Genomic DNA, 21,726 nt, shown 5'->3' with positions numbered 1-21,726 from the left:
ATGACACTGAAATGACTGTGACACATCAGCAACATTTCCAGTCATCAACAGTTCAAAATTGGCCACACTGTTATTATACAGTATATATATGTAATATACAGTCCTTCCACCAGATGGCTCTGCATTGTGCATTGTGCCGTATATTGACCCTTTCAATATGTTCCTAGAGAGATTCCGGTTTAAGTGTTCAAAACCAACACAGAGAGTTTAAATGAAAAATGTATCTGACTTTAGTGTAATGCTCTATAAAATGTTGACTTTAAAACCTGTTTTTTTTTTGCTTGTCCCCAAGTTACCATTACTGTAGCTCAATGTTGTTTTCTGTGCCACCGGAAATGCCTTAGGAATGCACCTGTTTGTTTCTGCAATTGAAAGGGTCTGGTAGAGATCACAATATACGGCTCTGCTCTCTACCCATCTGTCTTCAATTACCACCCTGATGTCACAATTAAAATTGGACCATTCATTTCAAACCTCACCTAGTTCATAAAATCAGCAATGCCAAAACACATGTTGCCAAAACAACATGATAAAAACCAGACCATGAGATGACAACACAACATGCACTTTGTAAGAAATGAATGTTGAATATATAATTTTCAAATGAAAGGAAAAGTATAATTGTATGTGGCTCTCCAGCCATGGCTATTTCTTTTTTGCTGCTGACACTCTTGGAGTACCCTGAAGCTGTTAGCTGATACACCTGTCCTATATAAGGTGTGATGCAAGCCTGCCTCAATCCAATCTGTTTGCTAAAGATACTCCTGAAGCACTGGCTCAGGGATTACGATGGCGCAGGTACATTTGTGTATTAGGTCCTGGCAGGACACAAGCAATCTGGATGCAGAGGTCTGCACGCACCATAAAGACAGCTACAACCATGACAATTCAGTTCAAAGGTGGATGGGGTATCTCTCAAAATACATACACCAATTGCCATCTATGTTACAATTTATCTCAGAAAAACATCAAGTAACAGCAATGGTTTTATTTACATACTAAATGCATGCCACCACTGAAAAAAATGATGCCACTATAAAATTATTCCGGTTCATTTTGAAGCATGCCACCTACTAATATTCCCCAAATACTTGATGTGGGTGAAAATTACAGTAAGTTGTTAGTGGCTTTTCTGTACTATTCTGGGTTAATTTAACTGTTCCAATTTGAGAGTGAAAACATTTCCATAAGAATTAGCACAACATTTTAAACAATTCTATAACATGTACAGTTCATATAATTTATTTAATAATGACAGACAGTATGATTACACTAATAATAAATATTACATCATGTTAGGGTCAAGTATGATTTACATACAGTACATCCCTTTATCCAAAAGGTTTAAATGTGTGAAATACCAAGTAGAACTTAAGCAGCATCAAATATATATTCCATAACATCTTTCAAAACACTCATACCATTGCAGCATCTTTGAATATTACAGTACATCAAGGGGCACATGAAAGAAATATGATCTTTTCCCTCTCCAGAGACCCTTGCCTGTAAGCACACATATACACTCACCATCAGAGAAACTTAGTCTGGAAACAGACATACCCGTAAAGTGACACATTTTTCCGGATGAAAGTCTGGCTTTGAACACGGCAGTTCTGTACATATTAGCAGTTCTCTCTGTTGCCCAAAGATAAAAGCCCTTTGTTAAATACTTCAGCAGAAACGTTTTAAAAAGTTGAAATAATACTTCCAAACTCCCTGAGGTTGGGACAACTTTTCATATGTCCTCTGAGAGCATTGAAAAACAGCGTTGTGTCATGCACAAATCACAAAGATAGATTAGTATAATGCTCTATCTTTTCTTGAAACGTGCTGTTTTTACACAATGACAATGATGATATATTGTTTAACAACATACTCCTAAAATCCCTGTCAATCATTGAATAAAATATGGATAATGCACTGATACATCTTTACATCATAAAAAGTCATGAAAATTTCTACAAACACTGTACATTCTGTGTGTATAACCAGTTCTGAAACACATTATTACAGTACTGAATGTTGAGATTGTGGTTTCTAACACAAACAATAGGCAGGCCCACTGTAGACGAATAATCAGAAATGCAGTCTTTTCTTTTTTTAAAGTGCGTTATGCAGTAGGGTGTATGGTCAGACTAAAATTCAAGGTCGTCCACTTTAATGTCACTGTCCTTGGGTCTCCGTGGTTTGTTGGCTCTTGCGGGAGACCTGCTTCTTTTCTTAGAAGTAGTCTTCAAGCCTTCGTCGGTCTCATCCCTGTCCATTTTATAACCAGAGATGCTTGAGAAAACTGACTGTACAATCTCCTTGGCTTCCAGCTCCAGCTGCACGGAGTCCATCGATCCTGGCTGTGATTCGACTGATGTTCTGGTCATCTGTCTGTTTCGGAACTGCTCCCACGAATCCCCTCTGGCGGGTTTCAAGTCAGCCACCCCAGTGTCCTCCTCAGCTTCATCTTCATCACCCTCGTCCTGATCCTGGGGTCCTTCGCTAACTTCCTCGGCTCCTGTGTCACTTTGAACTGTAGCATCCCCTTCAGCGTCAGTGACCTCTTCGGCCCCATCTTCGTTGCACACGTTTTGAATCTCCTCATCTACATCTTCCTCTATTTCATCCACTGCTTCAGAGGAATCACCTTGGTTGCCGTCGACATCTCCTTCTGTGTCATCCATGGGTGTCTTCTCTGCAATGGCCTCATCTTCAGTTCCATCCTTACTCAACTGCTGATTTGCTGTGTCTTGCTCTCCTAAACCATCTGCCGCCGCCTCTGCTTCCTCATCTTGAGCTGCCTCTTCCTCAGTGATCTCTGCTTCAGCTGTGTGCTCTTCATCTCCTTCCTCTGTTTCGAGGTCCTCGTTTGTCTTTTCAGCTTCTTCTCCTTCCTCCTCCTCCACCTCCCCAGTAACCGTTTCATCTGCTGCTGCTGCCTCTTCTTCTTCTTCCTCCTCCTCTTCACCTCCATCCTCCCCATCAACAACTTCTCCTTCATCTCCGCCATCCTTCTCTTCTGCTTCTGCGTCCTCTTTTTCACCTGCCTCATTTGGCTCCTCCCCCTCCTCCTCTGCATTTATTTCCTCTAGAACCTCTTCCTCCTGCTCAGGTTCCTCCTGGACCGCCTCCAAGTTGCCCCCTTCCTCTTCATTCTCTTGCATCTCTGACTCTGGTTGGTTCTTGGGAGGCTCTGCTGGTCTCTGTTCTACCTTGGGGGCCGGAGGGGGATCTCTTTTGATCTGGAGGATTTTTCTAAGGTCGAAATCCATCCTGATGGGGGCAGTGTTTATGAGCTCAGCTCGAAGCACCTGCCTGGCCTCCAGTTTCTTCTTCACGCAAGCATCACATGGGCAGTACTCGTCATCACTGCGCTGATCGCTGTTATCTGTGCCAGACGCAGCATCGCTATCCTCGCTTTTGGATGGCATGAGTGATTGCTTACGCATGACCTTCAAACGCCGACGCCTTTGATCAGTCTGAACAGAGAACTCCTTAGACAGGCTGGTCATAGGTGGTCTCGGGGATCTCCCTGCACGACCCTGAATCTTCTGGAGCTCCCTTTTAATGCTATCTTGTATTCTTTTATGCACTTCAACTTTGAGTTCGTTGATCATTGTGTCAAGCATCACATTGTCATCCAAGTCCCAGCGCACCTTGAACTCTGCCATTGCACTGGCATAGTGAGACATGAACTGCTTCTCTATTTTCTTCAGTAGGCTCAACACCCACATTGGATCTGGGTCTTGGGAGACTTTCCTTGACAGCTGAGCTCGTTGTACAGAGGGAGGCGTGCCTGAGCTGGAATCCTCTGGTCGATCGCTCTCGGTTCCATTGGCTGATCTGCTTTCTTTCCCAGAGCTGTCAATGGGTGACTGAACTGTTTCCTCATTTTCTTTGGGACTCTCAGGACTCTCTCCCACCTCCACTGGGGCATCATCTGGGATATTTTCAGCTTCTTCGTCTGGGCTTTCCTGGACTCTTGCAGCAACATCGGGTGTGGCTGGGTCTGAAACAGCTTCCTCTTGCTCCGATTCTGCTGTCTGCTCTGGTGCAGAGACTGATCCGTTCTCTTCATCGCCCCCTTCTTCTGGGGCAGCTTCTGCAGGGGTTTCCTCCTCAGCTTCCTCGCCGCTACCAGCCCCTTCTTTGTGCCCCTCTGAATCTGACAGCTGTTCTGCTATCACAGTAGGAGGTGCTGATGCAGCTTTCTCCTCCTCACCGTTGATCATGCTCTTCGCCGACTCAGCCGAGCCACTGCTGACATCAACCCCAGAGGATGATCTGGGATTTGCCTCATCCTCAGCCGGGGGATGATCTTTGTCTCTCTGCGTCTTCTGATCCCCCTCAGTGGGGTCATACAGCCAGAGCGTTTGGAGAATAGTCATGATCTCACTGTATTTTGCATTTTGGGTGCCTGTTGGATCAGAGTCAATGAGTCTAAGTTTTGCGAGGCAGTCTAGGAGTCCTTTGGCAGATTTGCTGAGTTTCCTGCCATACACAGGGGAGACCTCTGGGAGGCTGTTGCATCTGTCAATTTTGGGGCTCAAAAGGGCCTTCATGACCTGGGCGCTAGAGTGGGATCGCTTTGGGAAATGCTCTTTTCTGGGTGAATCAGAGTTGGGTTTGGGAGTGTTTGACTCCTCTGCCGGGGAGGTCTCGGCCATGTCACCTTCAGTGGCAGTGTCTTCTTCTGGCTCCACTAGAGCATGCTCCTTCTCAACATTCGGCTCAGATGCATTCTCCTCTGCAGCCCCCTCGACTTCCTGTTCACTCTCTCCTGTCTCCTCAGCATTCTCAACTGATTCCACTTGTGGTGCATCCTTGGGTTCTGCTAATTCATCTTCCATTTCGTACATTGGGCCATCTACCGGAATGTTCCTCAACCACTCATTCACAACATCATTGGGAGATGTGTTTGGCAAGCAAGCCTGCACCAACTCTAAAGAGGACTGCTTGTCTCTTTGTAAGGAGCTGATTTTCTTATGTGTGTCTTTGCTGCTCTTGTTACTTTTAGTTTCCAGCTTGTCATTTTCTTTTTCTCTATATACATTACTTGAAACTCTGCTGCCTGGTCTTGTGTTTCCAGACAGCTCTCTTAAGAGATCTGCCGCAGAGAGTGCATTGGATAGGACACTATCACTAGATGTAGAGGCAAGGCGTATTGTAGGTGTCTTATTTTGGTTTGGATGTTCTTGAGCTGGGCTTGAGCAATTCTGTGATATATCAGATGTGTCCCCTGAATTTGTCCTTGCAGTTTTCTCCTCGGTTGGTTCTTTTTCTGGGGTCTTATCAAATTTAACAGACTTCGCTTTTTTGGTTGACTTAAAAGACTTAATACTGCCATTTTCACTCTTACCATCTAAATCAGTTATGGGAACTTTTACATCTAGATAAGATGCTTCCTTGGACACATCACTTGTTTTGGTGACTTTGTGTGATTTAGTTGACTTTTCTGACCGCACCGAAGCACTTGACTTTGGCCGAGAATCTCTTGCAGCTTTTTCATTTCCACTGTCATTCCCCTCTTTGCTCGTATCTGTGTTCTCAGGTGGATTGATAGCAGAAGGCTCTTCTGCTTTGGCAGGTGCTGGCGATTTACTGCGGGTCACTTTGGCAGATGATGTTGACAAAGCTGAGGGACTCCTATCTTCCCTCTCTTTCTTTAGACCTCCAGCCTTGCTCTTTGTGCTTGATCTAGATGATTTTACACTCTCTGCTTTCTTCTCCACCAAGGGGTCAGGTTCCTCCCGATCCTCACTAGGCTCAGTGGTAATTATAGCAGTTGCTTCAAGTCTTGATGGCCTTTCTGCATTTTCTGGCTGTACATTCTCTTCTTGCATTTTTGATGCCTTTGATGTTGTTGACTCTAGGGAATCTGATGTTTTTGGAGGTGAAGAATGATTGCACTGACACTTCTTTGACTTTGAAGACACTTTTGAATTACCGGACAATGCACTGGACACCCTTGGCTCTTCTTCAGCTTTTCCGGTCTTACTTTGGCTAGATTTCGGTCTGGGAGAGGGAGCTCGGGCTGACTTCTTGGAGGTGTGGGAGGCCACACTTAAGGCACTCTTTGACCTCTCGTTGACCTCCTCTGAAGCCTGTTCGACCTCTTGGCCTGCAGGGGTATCGGTGGGCTCTGCTTGAGCATTGTCTGTTTCTGTAGCACCTTTGAGACATTTTTCGTCAGAGGTTTGTGACGTTACACTTTCAGGTCTCTGCTCTGCTTCCTTCGCTTTTGCAGTGTCATCAGAATGTGCTTCAGGATTGTGGCTTGCCTTTTGGGACTTTCTAGATTTAATAGACACCGTGGTTTTATTTGACATTGCACTGGATACTCTTTCCTGAATCTCATTTTCTGCCTTAACCTGTTTTTTTGATGACTTTGTGGACTTCTTGGACATAGCACTAGTAGGTCTTTCTTCGGAAGTAACTTCTAATTCTTGTCCATCAGGCTGTTTTGTTGCAGGGCTGGGAGATCGTTTAGCCTCTTTAGCCTGAGATTTTCTGGATGATCTTGATACGTCTGTTTCAACAGACAATGAGCTTAAAGGTCTTTTTTCACTCTCGTCCTCCTTCCCCCTGTCAGATGGAGCAGGACTCTTGGCCCGAGCTGTTTGTGCTTTGTCTGATGTAGATTTGGGAGATTTCCCGGACTTGACTGTGGCATCTGTTTTATTTGACATTGAACTTGCTGCCCTCTCCTCCTTTTCTTCCGCACCTTCTGCTGGGTTGGAGTTTGCTAATGGCTCTGTTGTTTCATGGTTTGAAGCATCGTCTTTTACATTTGTTTCACTAGGCCCACTCTCCTCAGCTGCAGGCTCCTCATGGGTTTTTGGGGAGGACTTTGCTGATTTCCTGGACATGGCACTGGATGATCTCTCCTTTGGGGCAGAGTTTGTCTTATCTTCCAGTGGATTGGCTGGACTCACCGCTCTCTTTGACCGTCTTGAGGTTTTTGATACATCAGACTTAACACTTAAGGAACTGGCTGGTCTCTTCTCAGCTTCATTTTCTTTCTCTTCTTGCTTCACTTTTGCTGGACTCTTAGGCCTGGGTGATTTGGCCCTCTCTGGAGCAGCGAGGGCCAACTTCTGTGAGGCTTTGGATTTAACAGAAGCATCTGATTTATTAGACATGATACTGGCTGCTCTCTCCTCTGTAATAGCCTCAGGCTCTGGATCACTGACATTCTCTCTTTCTGCTTCAGGTGCTTTTCCATTTAAATCCTTGACCTTTGCAGGTGTTGCTGCCCTTGGGGATTTTGCCCGTGACGCTGTTGAACAAGCTGACTTATGGGATGCTCTTGATCTGGCAGAGGCATTGGACATCACACTGGGTGCCCGGCTGCCCTCTGCAGGTTCTTCAGTTGCTTTTGCCGAGTTGTCCTCTGCAGGTGAAGGTTCCTCATCAGTGTATGACTGCTTTGGAGATAAATTGGATCTATTGGAGGCCTTTGATTTATTTGATAGCGAGCTTGCTGCTCTTTCTTCCTCGGGTGCTTCAGTTTCCTGTTGGCAAGTGTCAGATACAGCTGAGGTTTGGCTTGCTGCCCTCTCTGATGCTTTGCTTTCAGGTCTAGCAGATCTCCTTGATGCTGCAGACAATGCACTGTCTGCCCTCTTTTCCTCCTCTTCTTCACCTGTAGTGACAACAGTCTCATCAGGGCTCTTGGCTGCAGGCGATTTTGCTCTTCTCAAAGCAGAACAGTTTGATTTGTGGGATCTGTGGGACTTGACTGATGTGTTTGTCTTATTTGACATAACACTTGTTGCTCTTTCATCGATGGTTTTGCCTTCTACAGCTTCATCAGTGCCTGGCTTCTCCTCCACGGATGCCTGCTTTAAGGATGACACAACACTAACAGATCTCTCTGGAAGGGCTTCTTCTGTTTCCTGTTTCTCTGAGGCAACAGAAGCTTGACTCTCTGCTCGCTTCACCTCAGCTCCTTCAGACTTCCTTGACATCCTCGATGCTTGTGAAGCATTTGACTGAGCTGATGTGGCCCCATCCCTTGCTTCACCATCCTCTGCAATGGAAGCTGGACTCCCTGAATGGTTTGATCTTGGTGATTTTGCTCTGTTTGAGGTGGAGCAGTTTGATGTGTGTGATACCCTGGATTTATTGGAGAAGGAGCTACCAACTCTGTCCTCTTCCTCTGGCCCTTTCTCTGAAGAGGAAGATCCTGATTTCTCATCCCCTGCAGCTGATTCAGTCACTGATGACTTCCGACAGTTTGAGCAAGCAGACTTCTTGGAGGCTTTTGAATTGTTGGACTGAGCACTTTCCACTCTGTCGTCTGGGACTTCCTGTCCACCATCTGCTTCACCCTCGGCTATGTCTGATGCTGGTGTGGTGCCTCTTGATGACACATGATTCTCACATTTCGTAGATTTGCTGGATTTCTCTGATTTCACTGACCTTGCTGACCTCTCTGACATGACACTGGGTGGCTTTTCCTCAGCCTCTCCATTGGCTTGGTTATCTTCTACTTTATCTGTCAACTCCTCTGAATGTCTGGAAGTACTCTCACTCTCAGGGTCACACCCACCACAATGGGGACACACACTGGACTTTACAGATCCTCCACTGACTCCTGACATGGCACTTAGTGTTCTCTCCTCCTCCTCCTTCTCCTCCTCCTTCTCCTCCTCTTTCTCCTTCTCCTCGCCTTCATTCTCAGCAGACTGGGCATTTGATTTGTGAGACGTGTGCGATTCTCTTGACTTTCTGCTGGATTTTGACACTGTGCTTGGGGGCCTGTCACCCTCTTCAGCATTTTCTGACTGAGGGGACGCTGCTCCGCACTGACAAGAGTGGCATTTTGAGGAGCCTCTGGATGCTGTGCTCTCGGGCCTGCCATTAGGAATGGGACTGTCTTGCTGCTGGTCTGCTGGTGCGGGAGAAGCATTTTTGAGCTTGTGCTTTGATAACCTTGAAGAGCAAGCAGACGCTTCCCTTAGCTTTGGAGACAAAAGACGCTCATCTGGCGTTTTACTGCGAGTTTTCGCCCTGCTGGACACTTTGTTTTCCTGTTCACCCTGAGAACACAGAGAGGCTCTGGACGAGCCGAGTGGGAGGTCATCATCGTCATCATCCTGATCCTCCTTCAGGGACTCAAGCACTTTGGAGGAGTTGCTGATCGCAGAGACAGGGCGTTCTTCTGTGTCTGATGCCTTGGTGACCTCAACACAGCACATGCCTGAGTGACGGTGCTTTCGCTCTGATGTGTCTGGTCTCCTCTCGCCATTGTGAAGCATTCGGCTCTCTCCCTCACACCTCTCAGCGTGGGACCTCTTGCTCTTTGATGTCGTGGCCATGGAACAAACCTCGCTGCGGCTGCAGCAGCGGCTTATGGTGCAGTACTCCACCATGGTATCTCCTCCTTCCACAGTCTGCTGGTAGCACGAGGCCTTCTCCACCACGTGCTCTGTATATTCCTCACTGGAGCGGGAGACGGTGCGAATGCTGTCCACAGACGCCTCCTTGTGGACAATTTTATGGGATGATGCGCTGGAGCTGGAGGACTTGACCAGCCTGGATGATCTGTGGTGTTCTCTGTGCATGGGATTCTTCCATATGTCATATTCCTGGCAGTGGTTGCAGCAGTTTTCACAGTGAGATTCCACCATTCGTCTCTGGTGTACTTTGCCATAAGTCTCTTCGACCTCACCACTTGACTCCCGCTCTGAGGACTCTTTACCTTGCTGTAGGTAATGGGGATTTGCTTCCTTCTCGTTAATGGCATCGTTGGTGACCCCAGGGGATTTCTTGATCTCCGTGGACCACTGGAGAGTCTCATCGTTGGTGAGACGGAAGCGGACTTTCATTTCAACAGAGAGGCTGCCATCTTTGTTGACAAGGACTCGCTTCTCAATGTCATCATTTATGATGGCTTCCTTACTATGAGGGCAGTTTGTGACATAGCCAGATTGGCCAGGTGTACACAGTCCATTTGGGTAAGATTTCTCTGATGACAGAGAGAATCGAGTTGACCTGTTGCTGGAATCTGACCTTGGGTGGATGATGCTCTTCTTTGTCTCGAGACCAAAATTCACTGTAAGTACAAAATAATGACACAAATTAATATTACTGCACTGTATGATCATTAATAGTCTCAGTAAAACATCTACCAGTAGTACTAGGCCATAGTATTAGTATTAGTACTATGCCACTATGAAGATAATGGTAATCACTTTATATTGGCAAATGTACCCTTACTGACTGGACAGCATATGATATGTAGAGGACAGAGGACATAGTCTATATGTGCTAAATAATTATGCATCTATCTTACTACATAATACAACACACATTGCATACTTGTTATCAGCAATGGGCCTCATTTTTCTTATATAGTATCATATAGTGTCAACTCAAGAAACATGTATTGTGTACATACCTGAAGCTTTTTATAGGTTTAGTATGCTACTATTGTATAATGTTTGCTATGGTGGTCTAGAAACACTCTGTATGCTTTTGGTGCTTTGTATTTTTCATTTCATATTGTTAGACAAAGGAGTGCATTAGCTATGCCACTCTTCTCATGGCCCTACCATTTTTCTTGCTCTCGTGTCCCTCGCTGCAGAGGCTGGAGCGGGAGCGGGCGCTCACCCCCGGGAGCTTCTCCTCGGAGTTCTTCCGGCATTCTACCATTAGAGGCCTGAACGGCTCCCGACCCACACACACCAGCACATTAGGGCAGTGCATCAATGTCTGGATGCTGTCAATCTGCACACACAGGCATACACAAAGGGAACAATGTTAGGGCACTGTTTCTGAACAGGAAGAGACCATATCAGTATATGATGTATCAGGTTTTCATGATTTTCAATATGCACCTAAGCATTGCTGGTAAACATATTTTTTAACTCAACCTACCCTGACTTCAACACGAACATGAATAATACATCAAAATGTCACCGAAACCACTGGATATATCAATCAATACTACACTGAGACAAAGTCAAGGTCACAATAACCCCATTCATCTTTTCAAGTTCTAACATCACCATGCAGTGTAGATGAAAGCGTTGTACTGCAGCAGCATGACACATCTGTAGATTTGACTTTTAAGGATGACTCACAGTGACTCTATTGACTTAATATGACACTATTTTTAGGGAATAATGTTTTTTTGAATAACTTTCAGTTCAGTCATTATACTGTGCTTTAAGATCCTCTGAACAAAAACAGCCATAGTATTTGAAAAAAAAAAAATCTGTTTCTCAAATTAACTACATTTAACCTCAAAACCTTCTATACAGTTACAGATTCAGATACAGTATTCTCTGTAATGCACTTTAAAAAAATAAAATATTACCTGATATCAGAACATCAGGTTGTGCACTATTACAGTATGGCAATAGTTGACAGCCACAGGTTGATTTGTAATGATAATCAGATTAATATCAGTAATAAATTATCTGCAGATGGCACATGTTGTGAATGGGGTGCTTCTACATGAGATATGATAGCACTGTCTTCACAAAAGTCCAGTTACCTTGCGTCCCTCAATCGTGTAGAGTTTTTTGATGTGGCACTGCATGAGCTCGGACACCTCCTCCATGAAGACACGGAGGCTGCGTGCCGTCCGGCGGCTTAGGACAATGGAGCGCCTCACCGCCGGGTCGGCGTTCTTCACCAGCACAATGCGCTTGGAGTGGCGGTAGTAGTGCGGGCTGGCGTGCTCGGGCGGGGCCTCCTCGGGCCGCGTGGGCCTACGGCGGGCACTGTGCGGGCGACTGTGGTTGTGCCACACGGTCGGCCGTTTCCCCGCCACCTCCATGTTGATGGGCTTGACGAGGCGGCGGTCCGAGCACAGGTAGCAGCCGCCGTCCTCCAGCTGCTCCAGGCGCTTGATGCTGTGCGTGCCACGCGGCGTGGTGATGGTGCGCACGCCGAACGGCAGCGGCACTTTCTGCGAGAGGTCGTCCAGCAGGGCGTCGAAGCACTTGAAGCTGCGGTTGTGAATGGCCATGCGCACGCCGCTGAACTGCGCGTCGCCGCTCTTGAAGAAGGTGATTCGCTTGGCCGGCGCGGCAGTGGTCACGTTGGTGGGGAAACGAGACGTGAGGGACTGAGGCTGCTGGGGGTCATTCTTAAACGGGGAGCTCAGGTCCGGGAAACCAGAGGGTCCACTGTGCATTCTGCCCACTCACTCCACACTGGGCACAGAGTAAAGGAGGATTAGAGTCATTACAGTAATCATATTATACTACTCAAATTATTATTCTATTCATTAGTCATCAAAGTAATCACATTCTCTTCATTAAGATATCAAACTTGATGTGAGACAAAGCAATGTCCTGCTCTATGTCCCCATCTTAACAATTTATATGGACACTCATATAACCCTGACCCTGCCCACTCATAGAGTATGCCCATAATGCCAATGTTTATTTGGGATTTTCAATCTATTTAAATACAGGGAACATATAGTCATGTGACAGCAGTGCAGTTCTGAATCTAATCTCTCCCTCCAGTGTTCTACCTATTGCTTTTGTGACCGTTTAACTACTTGGACAGCTAGAGGCTGCCAGATTTCTGTCTGTCAGTCTGCCTGTTCCCAAGAGGATTGTAACAGCAGGGAGTTTCCAATGCCTTACTTGGCAGAGGTGTGGGGGTTAAGGCAGCAGTCTTTAGAAGCAAGCTTTTCATACCAAGGCCATTACAAACTATTCAATAGCTAAGTACAGTCTGCTTGCCTTCATAGTCAAGATGAAGAAGTGTGAAGAGTGTCTACAACAAGTGTAAAACCTGAATAAACTTCAACAATTAAAATAGTATAGTTTACCAGCACAATATATATATACATTTAAAGAGAGCTTTGGCAAAATAACTGGCAAAATCCACTACAGGTATCAAAACAAGCATAATAACCTTGACAATTACTACGAAGTGTCTGAATTTGTCATGTACAATACATAATATAAGTGTCAAGTGTCTGACTTAAATCATTCATCCTGTAAACATTCAATTGATTTAGTTATTGAATGTTCTGATGACTACATAGTATTAATATTAGGTGCCAATCTCAAATGGATACCATCTGATTAAATCTCATTGCTAAATTACATAAGAGGAAACACTTAAGAAGTAATATCTGCTGGCCAATTCAGTAGCTTGAGGTTAATTAGCATAATGTTATTCTGTGCCTCTCAACAAGCTGCTTTTCCCTGAGAGAGGGGTTGTGAAAAGGCTACATGAAACAGAGAAACCTAATTATTGAGATATCATCTCTAGCAGACAAGTGAGTCTGCATCCCGTGATGATTTCAGCTCCCATACCCTTTCCAAACCCAAACAACCCAATGCAATAGTTTTACATTGTAACTAATAGACCTGAATATTTTAGATTGTGTCTAGTAGTAAAAAGAACAATAAACCAGAAATGTAGTGAGGGTGGAAACTGAACTGGGGAATACCAAGTCCAAACCCACAAACTAGGTCTGTCTGGGGATTAATGAAAGGCCTGATTTAAATGGCACTTCCATGCTTAGACCTTAAATGGTGGGTTAATCCAGCAGTCAAAGGTGCCTGGGACACCTTTAGACATGTTTACAGTAACAACATACCTATTAGACATTATGTACACAGTTTTACAGACTCCCTGCTCTGAAGCGAGAACAGGCTTATTACATCACAAACACATTTGGGTGTAAAACAATTAAAACAATTGAAAATAGATATATCAATATGTTACTGATCATTTTCAACAATAAAATAGCCTATATACATCACACCCTGCTCAAACCAGCTTTAAAACCTACCACACCTACCAAGAGTAAGCTTATTTACAATTTATAATGGCTATTCTAGGCACAAGACGACTGTCACATCATGAATACGCCTACTTTTTGCACATGACCAAATTACATACAATTCTAAAAAATAGATACTCTACTCACACTTTGCAGCTCCATGATCCAAACTGATACTGACAATGTACATGCAGCTTTTACACTCAAATAAGAGGAGACAGCTGAGCGTTCTGAGCGGGACCTGTGCTGCTGTGAGCTGAATGTTGCTGCGGTAATGGAGAGTTCAAAAGCCCTCCCACAAAAAGTCTCGCCACTAATCAGGGCCTTTGCAAGCTAAGGATAGAACGCAAAGCCTCTTTAATCACCTTGAGATTTCACTGAAATCTAAGGCCTTAGACGGCCACTCCTGGATTGCGTAAAAGTCAACTGAGGTAGAAGTGGAACACTGCACAGATTCAGTATCAAAACAGATAGAAATGATGCAGCATTATTTAATATCAATAAACCTGATGTTGAGTTGGGACTGTTAATGCTGCCATTTAATAAATACAAACACAGTCCACATTGTTTACATAAAGTGCTTTAGAATAACGTGGGCAGAGGATAGTGCTTCATCCAAAATGACATTTTAAGCGTCTTGATCTCTATAACATCCACTCTGTCACACTGTTACATGAGTATTTTTAACACACTCACATATAGAACAATGGCACTGCATGTGCAAACTGCTTGTCATTAAGAGAGTAATGGAACAGAATTAAGTGTATGTGTGGGATGAACGCTGTGGAGCCGTAATAGACACTACCATCCACTGGGAACAAATAAATAAGGCACAAATTAGATAGTGTGTGGGAGGAACTTGAATTTGGGCTCCATTATGGGTGAACAAATGACTGAATCACAAACATTACTAAAAGCATGAGTAGCGCCCCAAGGCCACTGGAACTGTTTTCGACATGAGCGTGCTTCAACAAACGGCTGAAAAGTGAGGTCTAATGCAGTATATCTAGGGTTAAACTGTAACTAGGTGCATATTATTTTAGCTTGTCAAATGATAACATGAGTGAACAACAGTTGTTAATATGACAAATCATATACTGTAAATCTGTTTAGCATGGCTTAGTGAATGATACAGGTAGAAGGCAGGGTGTTTTATAAAATAGCTGGCTGTAATTCAGATTCTGAAAAGATGGCATGGTTGGAATATGGCTGCATTTTGTACCACCAGACTACCTAAAATCTTAGCACACAGTTACACAGACACACTCTGGGAACAGACAGTGATTAAAGACATTAAGGATAATCTGTAGTGCTGTAGGTCGAGCTTGCCTGTACAGAGGAATACCGTATCAAACACCCTTAAAGGTGTAGCATCAGATGAACTCAACATCCTTCAGTAAAATCCCCTATGACAATGATTAAATAGATGTTGATAAGCATTAGCTAACCAAAGAAAGAGCAAAACTAGGTGTTTCTGTTCCATACCACATCACATGTGCAATGATATCGATATCATCGGATATGTAAACACAGTGTACATGGGAGGTGGCTAAAGAGCCATTAAAGTCTATTACTGCCAGGACCGTGGCTTAGTATAGTCTTAGTATAATCTGTGTGGTTATACTGAGCTAGCACATCCTCTGCACTGTCACTCTGAACTGTTACCCGCCATTACCCACTCATACAATGACGTGAAAGAAAGGGAGAGGCGAGTGCAATTGTGTTGCGGCCCTAGTTGATTTTATACTATTCAAAGTGTTTGATAAATTGCTTTTTTTGTTTTAGACATTCAAATTTGGCAATAAAATGAATAAATCATGTTTAAAGCCTAATATCATGCCAAAATGGAAAATCATTTTATTAAAAAACAAAATGTAAGCGATGTGACACTCCCTGATTTCTGCATTGCACATGCTTCATATTTAGTTACATTATGCACCTTCTGACATGCTGTATGGCAAGTTGAGAGATGTTCTGTATGTTTTTTTCTAAATTGTTTGGTTCTTACACTTATTTTAACAATTATGATAGCACTGGTTTTAAAATGTGAGTAGTACAATAGTATAACAGAGTTCTAGCCAATCAGGAGCAGACCATGTTGACGTCACTGTCTTAGATAATATAACCTAGTGTATGTTCTCTCTGAGTTCAAACAGGATGAGCTGGTATTCCTGTCCTGTTTGCTCTCGTTTCTATTAAGAGGAAATATGCACTTCTTGTCAGCATTTTAACTTGCTTGACTTTGCATACTTTGAGTCAGGTTCATCAAAAATCCGCTTAAACCCTCTCTGGATTCATTCCAAAAGAATGTGAGAAAAAGGATAATTTGTGAATGCAATGATTTTGCATTTGTATGCAGATACACGTATAGAGCCATTTGATAAGTCAAGATCTAGATCTAGAATTGTTTTAGTTTGCTTTCCATTTACTCACACGCCCCTAATGTAATGCTGAGCGCAAAGTGCAAAGTCAGTCTAGTCAGAGCAAAGTTCTCATGAATGAACTAATGGCATCATGTGGTGTGAGACAGCTTTTATCTGACCCAAGAATCTTTGCTTAGATAGATTTTGTATAGATATTAAGCAAGCTTTGGTTTGACTTTGCACTTTGCCCAGTATTTAAATTATAGGACCCACAGAAGGTGTTTACTCCACTCTGTTTGAATAGACCAGACTAACACTAACTTAACAGTTTCCAGGCAGGATTAAACTACTTTCATCTGCAGGCCTATCGAATGAATCATTGTTAATTGGGTTTGTATTCATATTTTTAAGTTAGAGTAAAGCATCCGAGCAGGTGATGCACTTAATGGGGAATTACTGAAATGTCCCGTCAGACCTCAATCTGAAATGCACACAAAGCCATTCTGCCATCTAATTACATTCAACTGAGAGCAGGATTCTGTAATGACCAATCTTCCATGAGACTTACGGCAGAGCTCCCCTCCACTAAGCCAGGTGTGACACATGTTGCCATCACAGTAGATTCCCTATGAAACCAGCATGCTACACAGCACACACCCTGTTTAACATACGACAAGGAACAGCTGCATCACTGGGACCCACGAGAGGGGAAGTGACAACAGCTAGCTTTCTGTTCATACAAGCAGAGAGGCCCTTCCCCCTTGGTGCCATAAGGCTGCCATACTGTGTCAGAAATACATACTTATGTACATTTGTTTTTAGATTTCCAATTATATGGAATAGATACTTTCAACTGTCTTGAAAATCACATCTCAGTACACTGTGTGGTCTTGTAGCAAGACAGAATGATTTTTGGGGCCAACATTTCATGAAATTACTTCAGCACACCTGAGGCTTGAATATATTATTCAAAGGTAATGACAATGTAACTACTAAGAACCAATAGCATGTGACTGTAGCCTACTACATGCTTTCCTTGAATCAATAATGGATCCCTTTGCTGTTACGCTGTTTCCCTAAAACATCGTCTACTTATTCACATTTTTCATCATCTGCTGGTGTCATTCTAGAACAGAGGTGGGTGACTTTAAAAATGGTAGCAAAAATGTGTGACATTATGTAGCCAAAACCCTGTTGTGCGTTCTAACACAGAATTATTCAAGTTTAGATATTTCATATTTCATTCTGTTACATTATGAATTTGGATAATATAAGCCTTTACTAACCTTTACTTTGAGCCATGAGCCTGAGCCTCCATATCTTTCCTGTTCCATAAAATGTAATCTTATTTAACAGACATGTTAAGACAGACATGTAGGCCTAAAGTCTATATTTGTGATGTTTAATATTAGAGTATTTACTTTACTTATTTAATCAATTAATATCAGTAACCTATTCCCTTCTCCCTTCTTAAAAAACATGCTTATTCTGCGTGACTTGTAAGTTGCTGAAAGTATAACCAAAATACAGTAGACAAATCGAGATTGCTTTACTCATTTGTTCAAACTGTTCTCAAATTCCTAAAAGAAGTTAAAATCAACTACCTTACCATTTCATCTCATCCAACAGATCAAATCTCTCCATTAGGTACAGCAACCTTCCCATCCAATAGACATATAGGTCACCAGAGACACCTCCGCAGAAATCCAACAGGACAATTCAACAGATTAAAACTGCTCTCAATATCTCTGAGAGCCTCTTAAATGTTGAACAAAAAACTGGCTGCAGTGGACTGTGTTGTTGTTGTCTAATGTCAATAAAAAAAATCCCACACATCCTAGGAGATACAATGTAGCTACATTGTTCTCGCTACTTTGACACCGATCGTTCCATTAGACTAATTATCAAAAGCAAGCGCGTCCAATTATGAAGAGGGAGTGGGGCTCATATATGAAAGAGGATTATGCCTGCTCGGCCATCTGTACCAGTAGGATTTAACTCTTAGGTTACCGTTTGTGCAAAGCACGATGTCAGTGTTTTCTTATAGTATGCCAAACGTTAAATTACAAACATGTAAACATATTCAAGAAAATGAATTGAACTAGAACACCTACATGTCCATGATAGCCTAAAGCTTAATGATTTATCTCCATGATAAACTCTCTATAACTGGTGGTCATGGTAATTAAATTGGTAAGACAGACTTCAAACAGTCTAAGCAGTCGTTGAACTGGATGAGCTGTTTTGTCTGGCACATACTATATTTAAAATAATAATAATAATAATAATAATTTTAAGGGGGGAAAAATACAATCTACAGTAGGCTCCATAAAGTCGCTAAAATTGACATCCCTCACGCGCTTGCTGCAGCAAGAGCGAACCTCTCCAAGGTAACCTGGGTAACAAGACGCCCCTAAACAACACAAGCTATGGCCTCACTAACAGCAACAGAAATGCAAAGGATTGCCAAAGTAGAGGTAGGCCTATACATTACTTCAGAGCTATGTGTAGGCTATACCCCCGACGTGACAGACATTACAGATTAGGAATGCTACTTGTTACCGTTCTTGCGTATTTTAGATCTAAAACATCTAATTGTGGCACTGGGTGATGCATAGGCTAGCCTAGCCTACTCATCACACATCACACACAACGTTAGCCAAGTCACAACTTGCGAGGCAACAAGTTAACAGGCTTGCTTTCATAAATAGATCGATACAAAAACATTTTAGCAATGAATGTGTAGGCCTGTATGATTTATTCATGCGTGTCCACTTACCGTTGGCTATGTTGTGTACCGACCCTAATGTCTATCAGCCAACCTTAGCACAGACTTGCGCGACAAGTGCAGGTGCATGCAAACACGTTGCTTTCGGGATAAAAATGTAATATTGGGTACCACAGTTAAAGATGATTGCAGCCTTTTCTCGCAATCGATGGTTCATTTTCCAAACAGCTTTCCAGTCCTCTTTACGGTGAGTACGTCTTCTCTTTGTACACCAGAAACGAGAAGGTATGCAGCGCCTGAGTGAACATTTCCAGTGGAATGAGTTTGTGGGAGACAGCCAGAGACAGCTCCTGCATCAGGAGTTTGTCTATGAGGTCGCAATGTTCGCAGTGAATCGTGGATTCCCTTGGACAGCCACGTCTGAAGTCGCCAGAATGTCAAAGGAACTACTGCCGAATCTAAAAGGTGTTAGTTTTTAAGATCCTCGTTTTGTGTTATATTAAAGGCAATGAATGAGACGGGGGTGAGTGCGTGCGCACGCGCGCTTGCGCTGGTGAGGTGATAGTACAGGTTGACTCAGTTGTTTCTTCAGCGTGCAAATCCGTGATAAGGGAAATTTGTTGAAGTAATGCACAGAAAGGTGCAATCGTGCATATGCTCTTCTTCTTTAGGCCTACTTCCAGTTGTGGAAAGAAACGTGCTGCCAAAAAATACTTGGCTATTATATGGGATTTATTACAGGTGAATAGGCAAAACATCTTAACAAACATCTTAACCCACACATCTTACACAGCTGATTGTTTACAACATGTCAATTTATTTTGTATTGAAAGTTTTCTGAAATATTATGTAATGAAATATCCATTAATTTGCATACATTTCAAGTACAGAAATCTTAACATTGGATGAAGTCAGGTTCAAAATTCTGGTTTTTGTTTTTCATTTTGAAGACATATTAAAATGAAATGTTCTTACTGAAATTCCTGAAATGCTGTATTTTTGAGAATGTCTTCATACATTTGCTGAAAACCCATATTATGAATGTTCCAGAACTTTTATTTATCACATGCTATAGGTTTAATAAAACACAAGAAGCTATACCCAATACGCAATGTTATCACTTTTTCTAACTCTAGGGTGGTATACCTTGTCAAAAATCAGAGACCGAGACTTATTCCCCTAGAATGGTACCAATTGACCAAAATTAGGGGGTCTGGCTAAAGGACAAAAAGAGAGAGAAAAAAAACAATCGGATAGTAAAAATTAAATTAATAATTAATATGGATGACATGTACATAATGTTAATTAGCTTTGAAATCTGAGCATGAATAAATACCCCATGGATGGGCTTTCCCCCACATAATGGTTATATGAACCTGTGCATCAGATTGATTTGGCAACCAAGTTCCATCTACCTGCGGTCACTGTCTAGGTTTGGAGAGAGACCAGGCTATTGAGTTGACTGCAGAGAGAGTATCACAATGTCTTCCTAGTCTCCCTGAAGTCCACCACGCCACCATGTTCAACTTCATTGCGGAGACTTATGTGCACCACCAACAGCTCTACCAGGCCTTCATGAGTCTGCCTGCACCGAAGAACCCCGTGGTCCAGCTCAAAGTGGAGGTGCCCCCTGTCCCTCCACAGCTATCTGAGGGCATGGACATCAAAGAGTGGGAAACGCAGAATGCAGTGAGGAGGCTGGCCTCGGCACAGGAGGAGAAGCTGGCCGAGATTCGCCAGCTGAGGCAGCAGGCGGGACGACTGCAGCAGGAGCAGCTTGAGGCCACACTGGAGTGCTTTGGCAGGGAGGGCAGCCGAGGAAAACAGGTGAAGGATTTAGAGACAGGCATTCTGACTCAAGTGTTTTTAATCGCCTCCATGTTTCAAAGTAACATTTCTACAGCTCAAATCATTTCTCATTTATGTCACTGTGTGTGGTGTACCTGCAAAGTTAATATAACTCACTAGAATTGGGATGATGTTGCATAATATCACACATCTTTCAGGAGAAAATTGTAGGAGGCAGTGGGAACTATGAAGACAGGTATTTAAAAACGTTTAAAAAGTGAATGTTGCAGTTCAGTGTTCAATGTAATGTCATGCGTTTTGTTATAGGAAGTGGAGAAGATAATCCATGACATTGTCAAAGCTCAAGGGGAGAAGATAATGGAGACCATGATGAAAGAAAGTGCACTTATTCAAGAGCTTTTAGAACTGAAAATACAAATGAAAGCCATGGCACGACCAGAACCTGTTGTCCTCTCAAGTCACCAAAAAACTAAGAAGTAATCTTTTTGTTAAGAGATGCTTGTCACATCTGGGATTGACTGCAAAAAGGAACCCTTTTCATGTAGTAGTGTTTTTCACACCTTTTTATAATAAAGCGGATATTTCTGGATGTTGTAAGGAATCAAAACTGAATGACCTGGATTTCCAAGAAGGGGAGACTTAAAAAAAAAAAAAAAAAAAGCTTGGAAAATTCCCTTGCAAAAGTAGTGAGCACAATAAAGCAGTACATTGAAGCATGCCTCTGCAGTTTTCAACATAGGCCTATCAAAGGCCAGGCAAACATCAGAGGCTGAATGACCTTTTAGAGATGGCTAAACCTTCAACTAGAATTCTGCATGCTGGCTCAGGTCTACTGCTTAAAAATAGTCCACCTGCCTTTTGAAAAAGCAGCACTGCATCACTGTACATCCACTAACCTGCTGTGGACGAACATATCTGCTTCAGTCTGGCCAGATAGTTGGCTAATGGCTGAGTATTTGGTGTTGTTTCACGTGTGTTTGGTGAAAGACTCCCTCAGAGGTATAGAGCTTGAGGATATGCAGGTGTTTCGCCTGACTCTGCCTCTCATCTGGCAGTGGTCTAAACACACCTGT

The 21,726-nt window shown here is 43.2% G+C and overlaps 2 protein-coding genes across 2 annotated transcripts; one reads left to right on the top strand and one right to left on the bottom strand.

The window, feature by feature from the left end:
- Positions 1-1,263: 1,263 nt before the first annotated feature.
- rp1l1a (rp1 like 1a) lies at positions 1,264-18,979 on the bottom strand. The gene is made up of 4 exons (XM_042072755.1): positions 18,896-18,979; positions 11,495-12,158; positions 10,548-10,722; positions 1,264-10,048 (listed from the first exon to the last, which is right to left on the bottom strand). Exons 2-4 carry the CDS (start codon positions 12,137-12,139, stop codon positions 2,136-2,138), a joined length of 8,733 nt encoding a protein of 2,910 aa, XP_041928689.1. The 5' UTR covers positions 12,140-12,158; positions 18,896-18,979; the 3' UTR covers positions 1,264-2,135.
- On the top strand, positions 18,476-21,242 carry c19h8orf74 (chromosome 19 C8orf74 homolog). Its single transcript, XM_042072760.1, has 4 exons — positions 18,476-18,593; positions 19,120-19,309; positions 20,277-20,671; positions 20,960-21,242. Exons 1-4 carry the CDS (start codon positions 18,546-18,548, stop codon positions 21,131-21,133), a joined length of 807 nt encoding a protein of 268 aa, XP_041928694.1. The 5' UTR covers positions 18,476-18,545; the 3' UTR covers positions 21,134-21,242.
- The last annotated feature ends 484 nt before the right edge of the window (positions 21,243-21,726 follow it).

The sequence above is a fragment of the Alosa sapidissima genome, chromosome 19 (genome assembly GCF_018492685.1).
Source record: "Alosa sapidissima isolate fAloSap1 chromosome 19, fAloSap1.pri, whole genome shotgun sequence".
In the NCBI taxonomy this organism is placed as follows: domain Eukaryota; kingdom Metazoa; phylum Chordata; class Actinopteri; order Clupeiformes; family Clupeidae; genus Alosa; species Alosa sapidissima.
The sequence above is the reverse complement of the archived record's forward strand: the minus strand, read 5'-3'. Positions and strand labels throughout refer to the sequence as shown.

What these genes read in the sequence shown, in the direction of transcription:
- rp1l1a (XM_042072755.1), bottom strand. Translation starts at nt 12,139, where the DNA reads ATGCACAGTGGACCCTCTGGTTTCCCGGACCTGAGCTCCCCGTTTAAG. An exon ending in ACACGATTGAGGGACGCAAG is followed by an intron (nt 10,723 to 11,494) that starts GTAACTGGACTT and finishes CTGTGTGTGCAG; the next exon opens with ATTGACAGCATCCAGACATT. An exon ending in ACACGAGAGCAAGAAAAATG is followed by an intron (nt 10,049 to 10,547) that starts GTAGGGCCATGA and finishes TTGTACTTACAG; the next exon opens with TGAATTTTGGTCTCGAGACA.
- c19h8orf74 (XM_042072760.1), top strand. Translation starts at nt 18,546, where the DNA reads ATGGCCTCACTAACAGCAACAGAAATGCAAAGGATTGCCAAAGTAGAG. An exon ending in AAAGGATTGCCAAAGTAGAG is followed by an intron (nt 18,594 to 19,119) that starts GTAGGCCTATAC and finishes TTTGTACACCAG; the next exon opens with AAACGAGAAGGTATGCAGCG. An exon ending in AGGGCAGCCGAGGAAAACAG is followed by an intron (nt 20,672 to 20,959) that starts GTGAAGGATTTA and finishes GTTTTGTTATAG; the next exon opens with GAAGTGGAGAAGATAATCCA.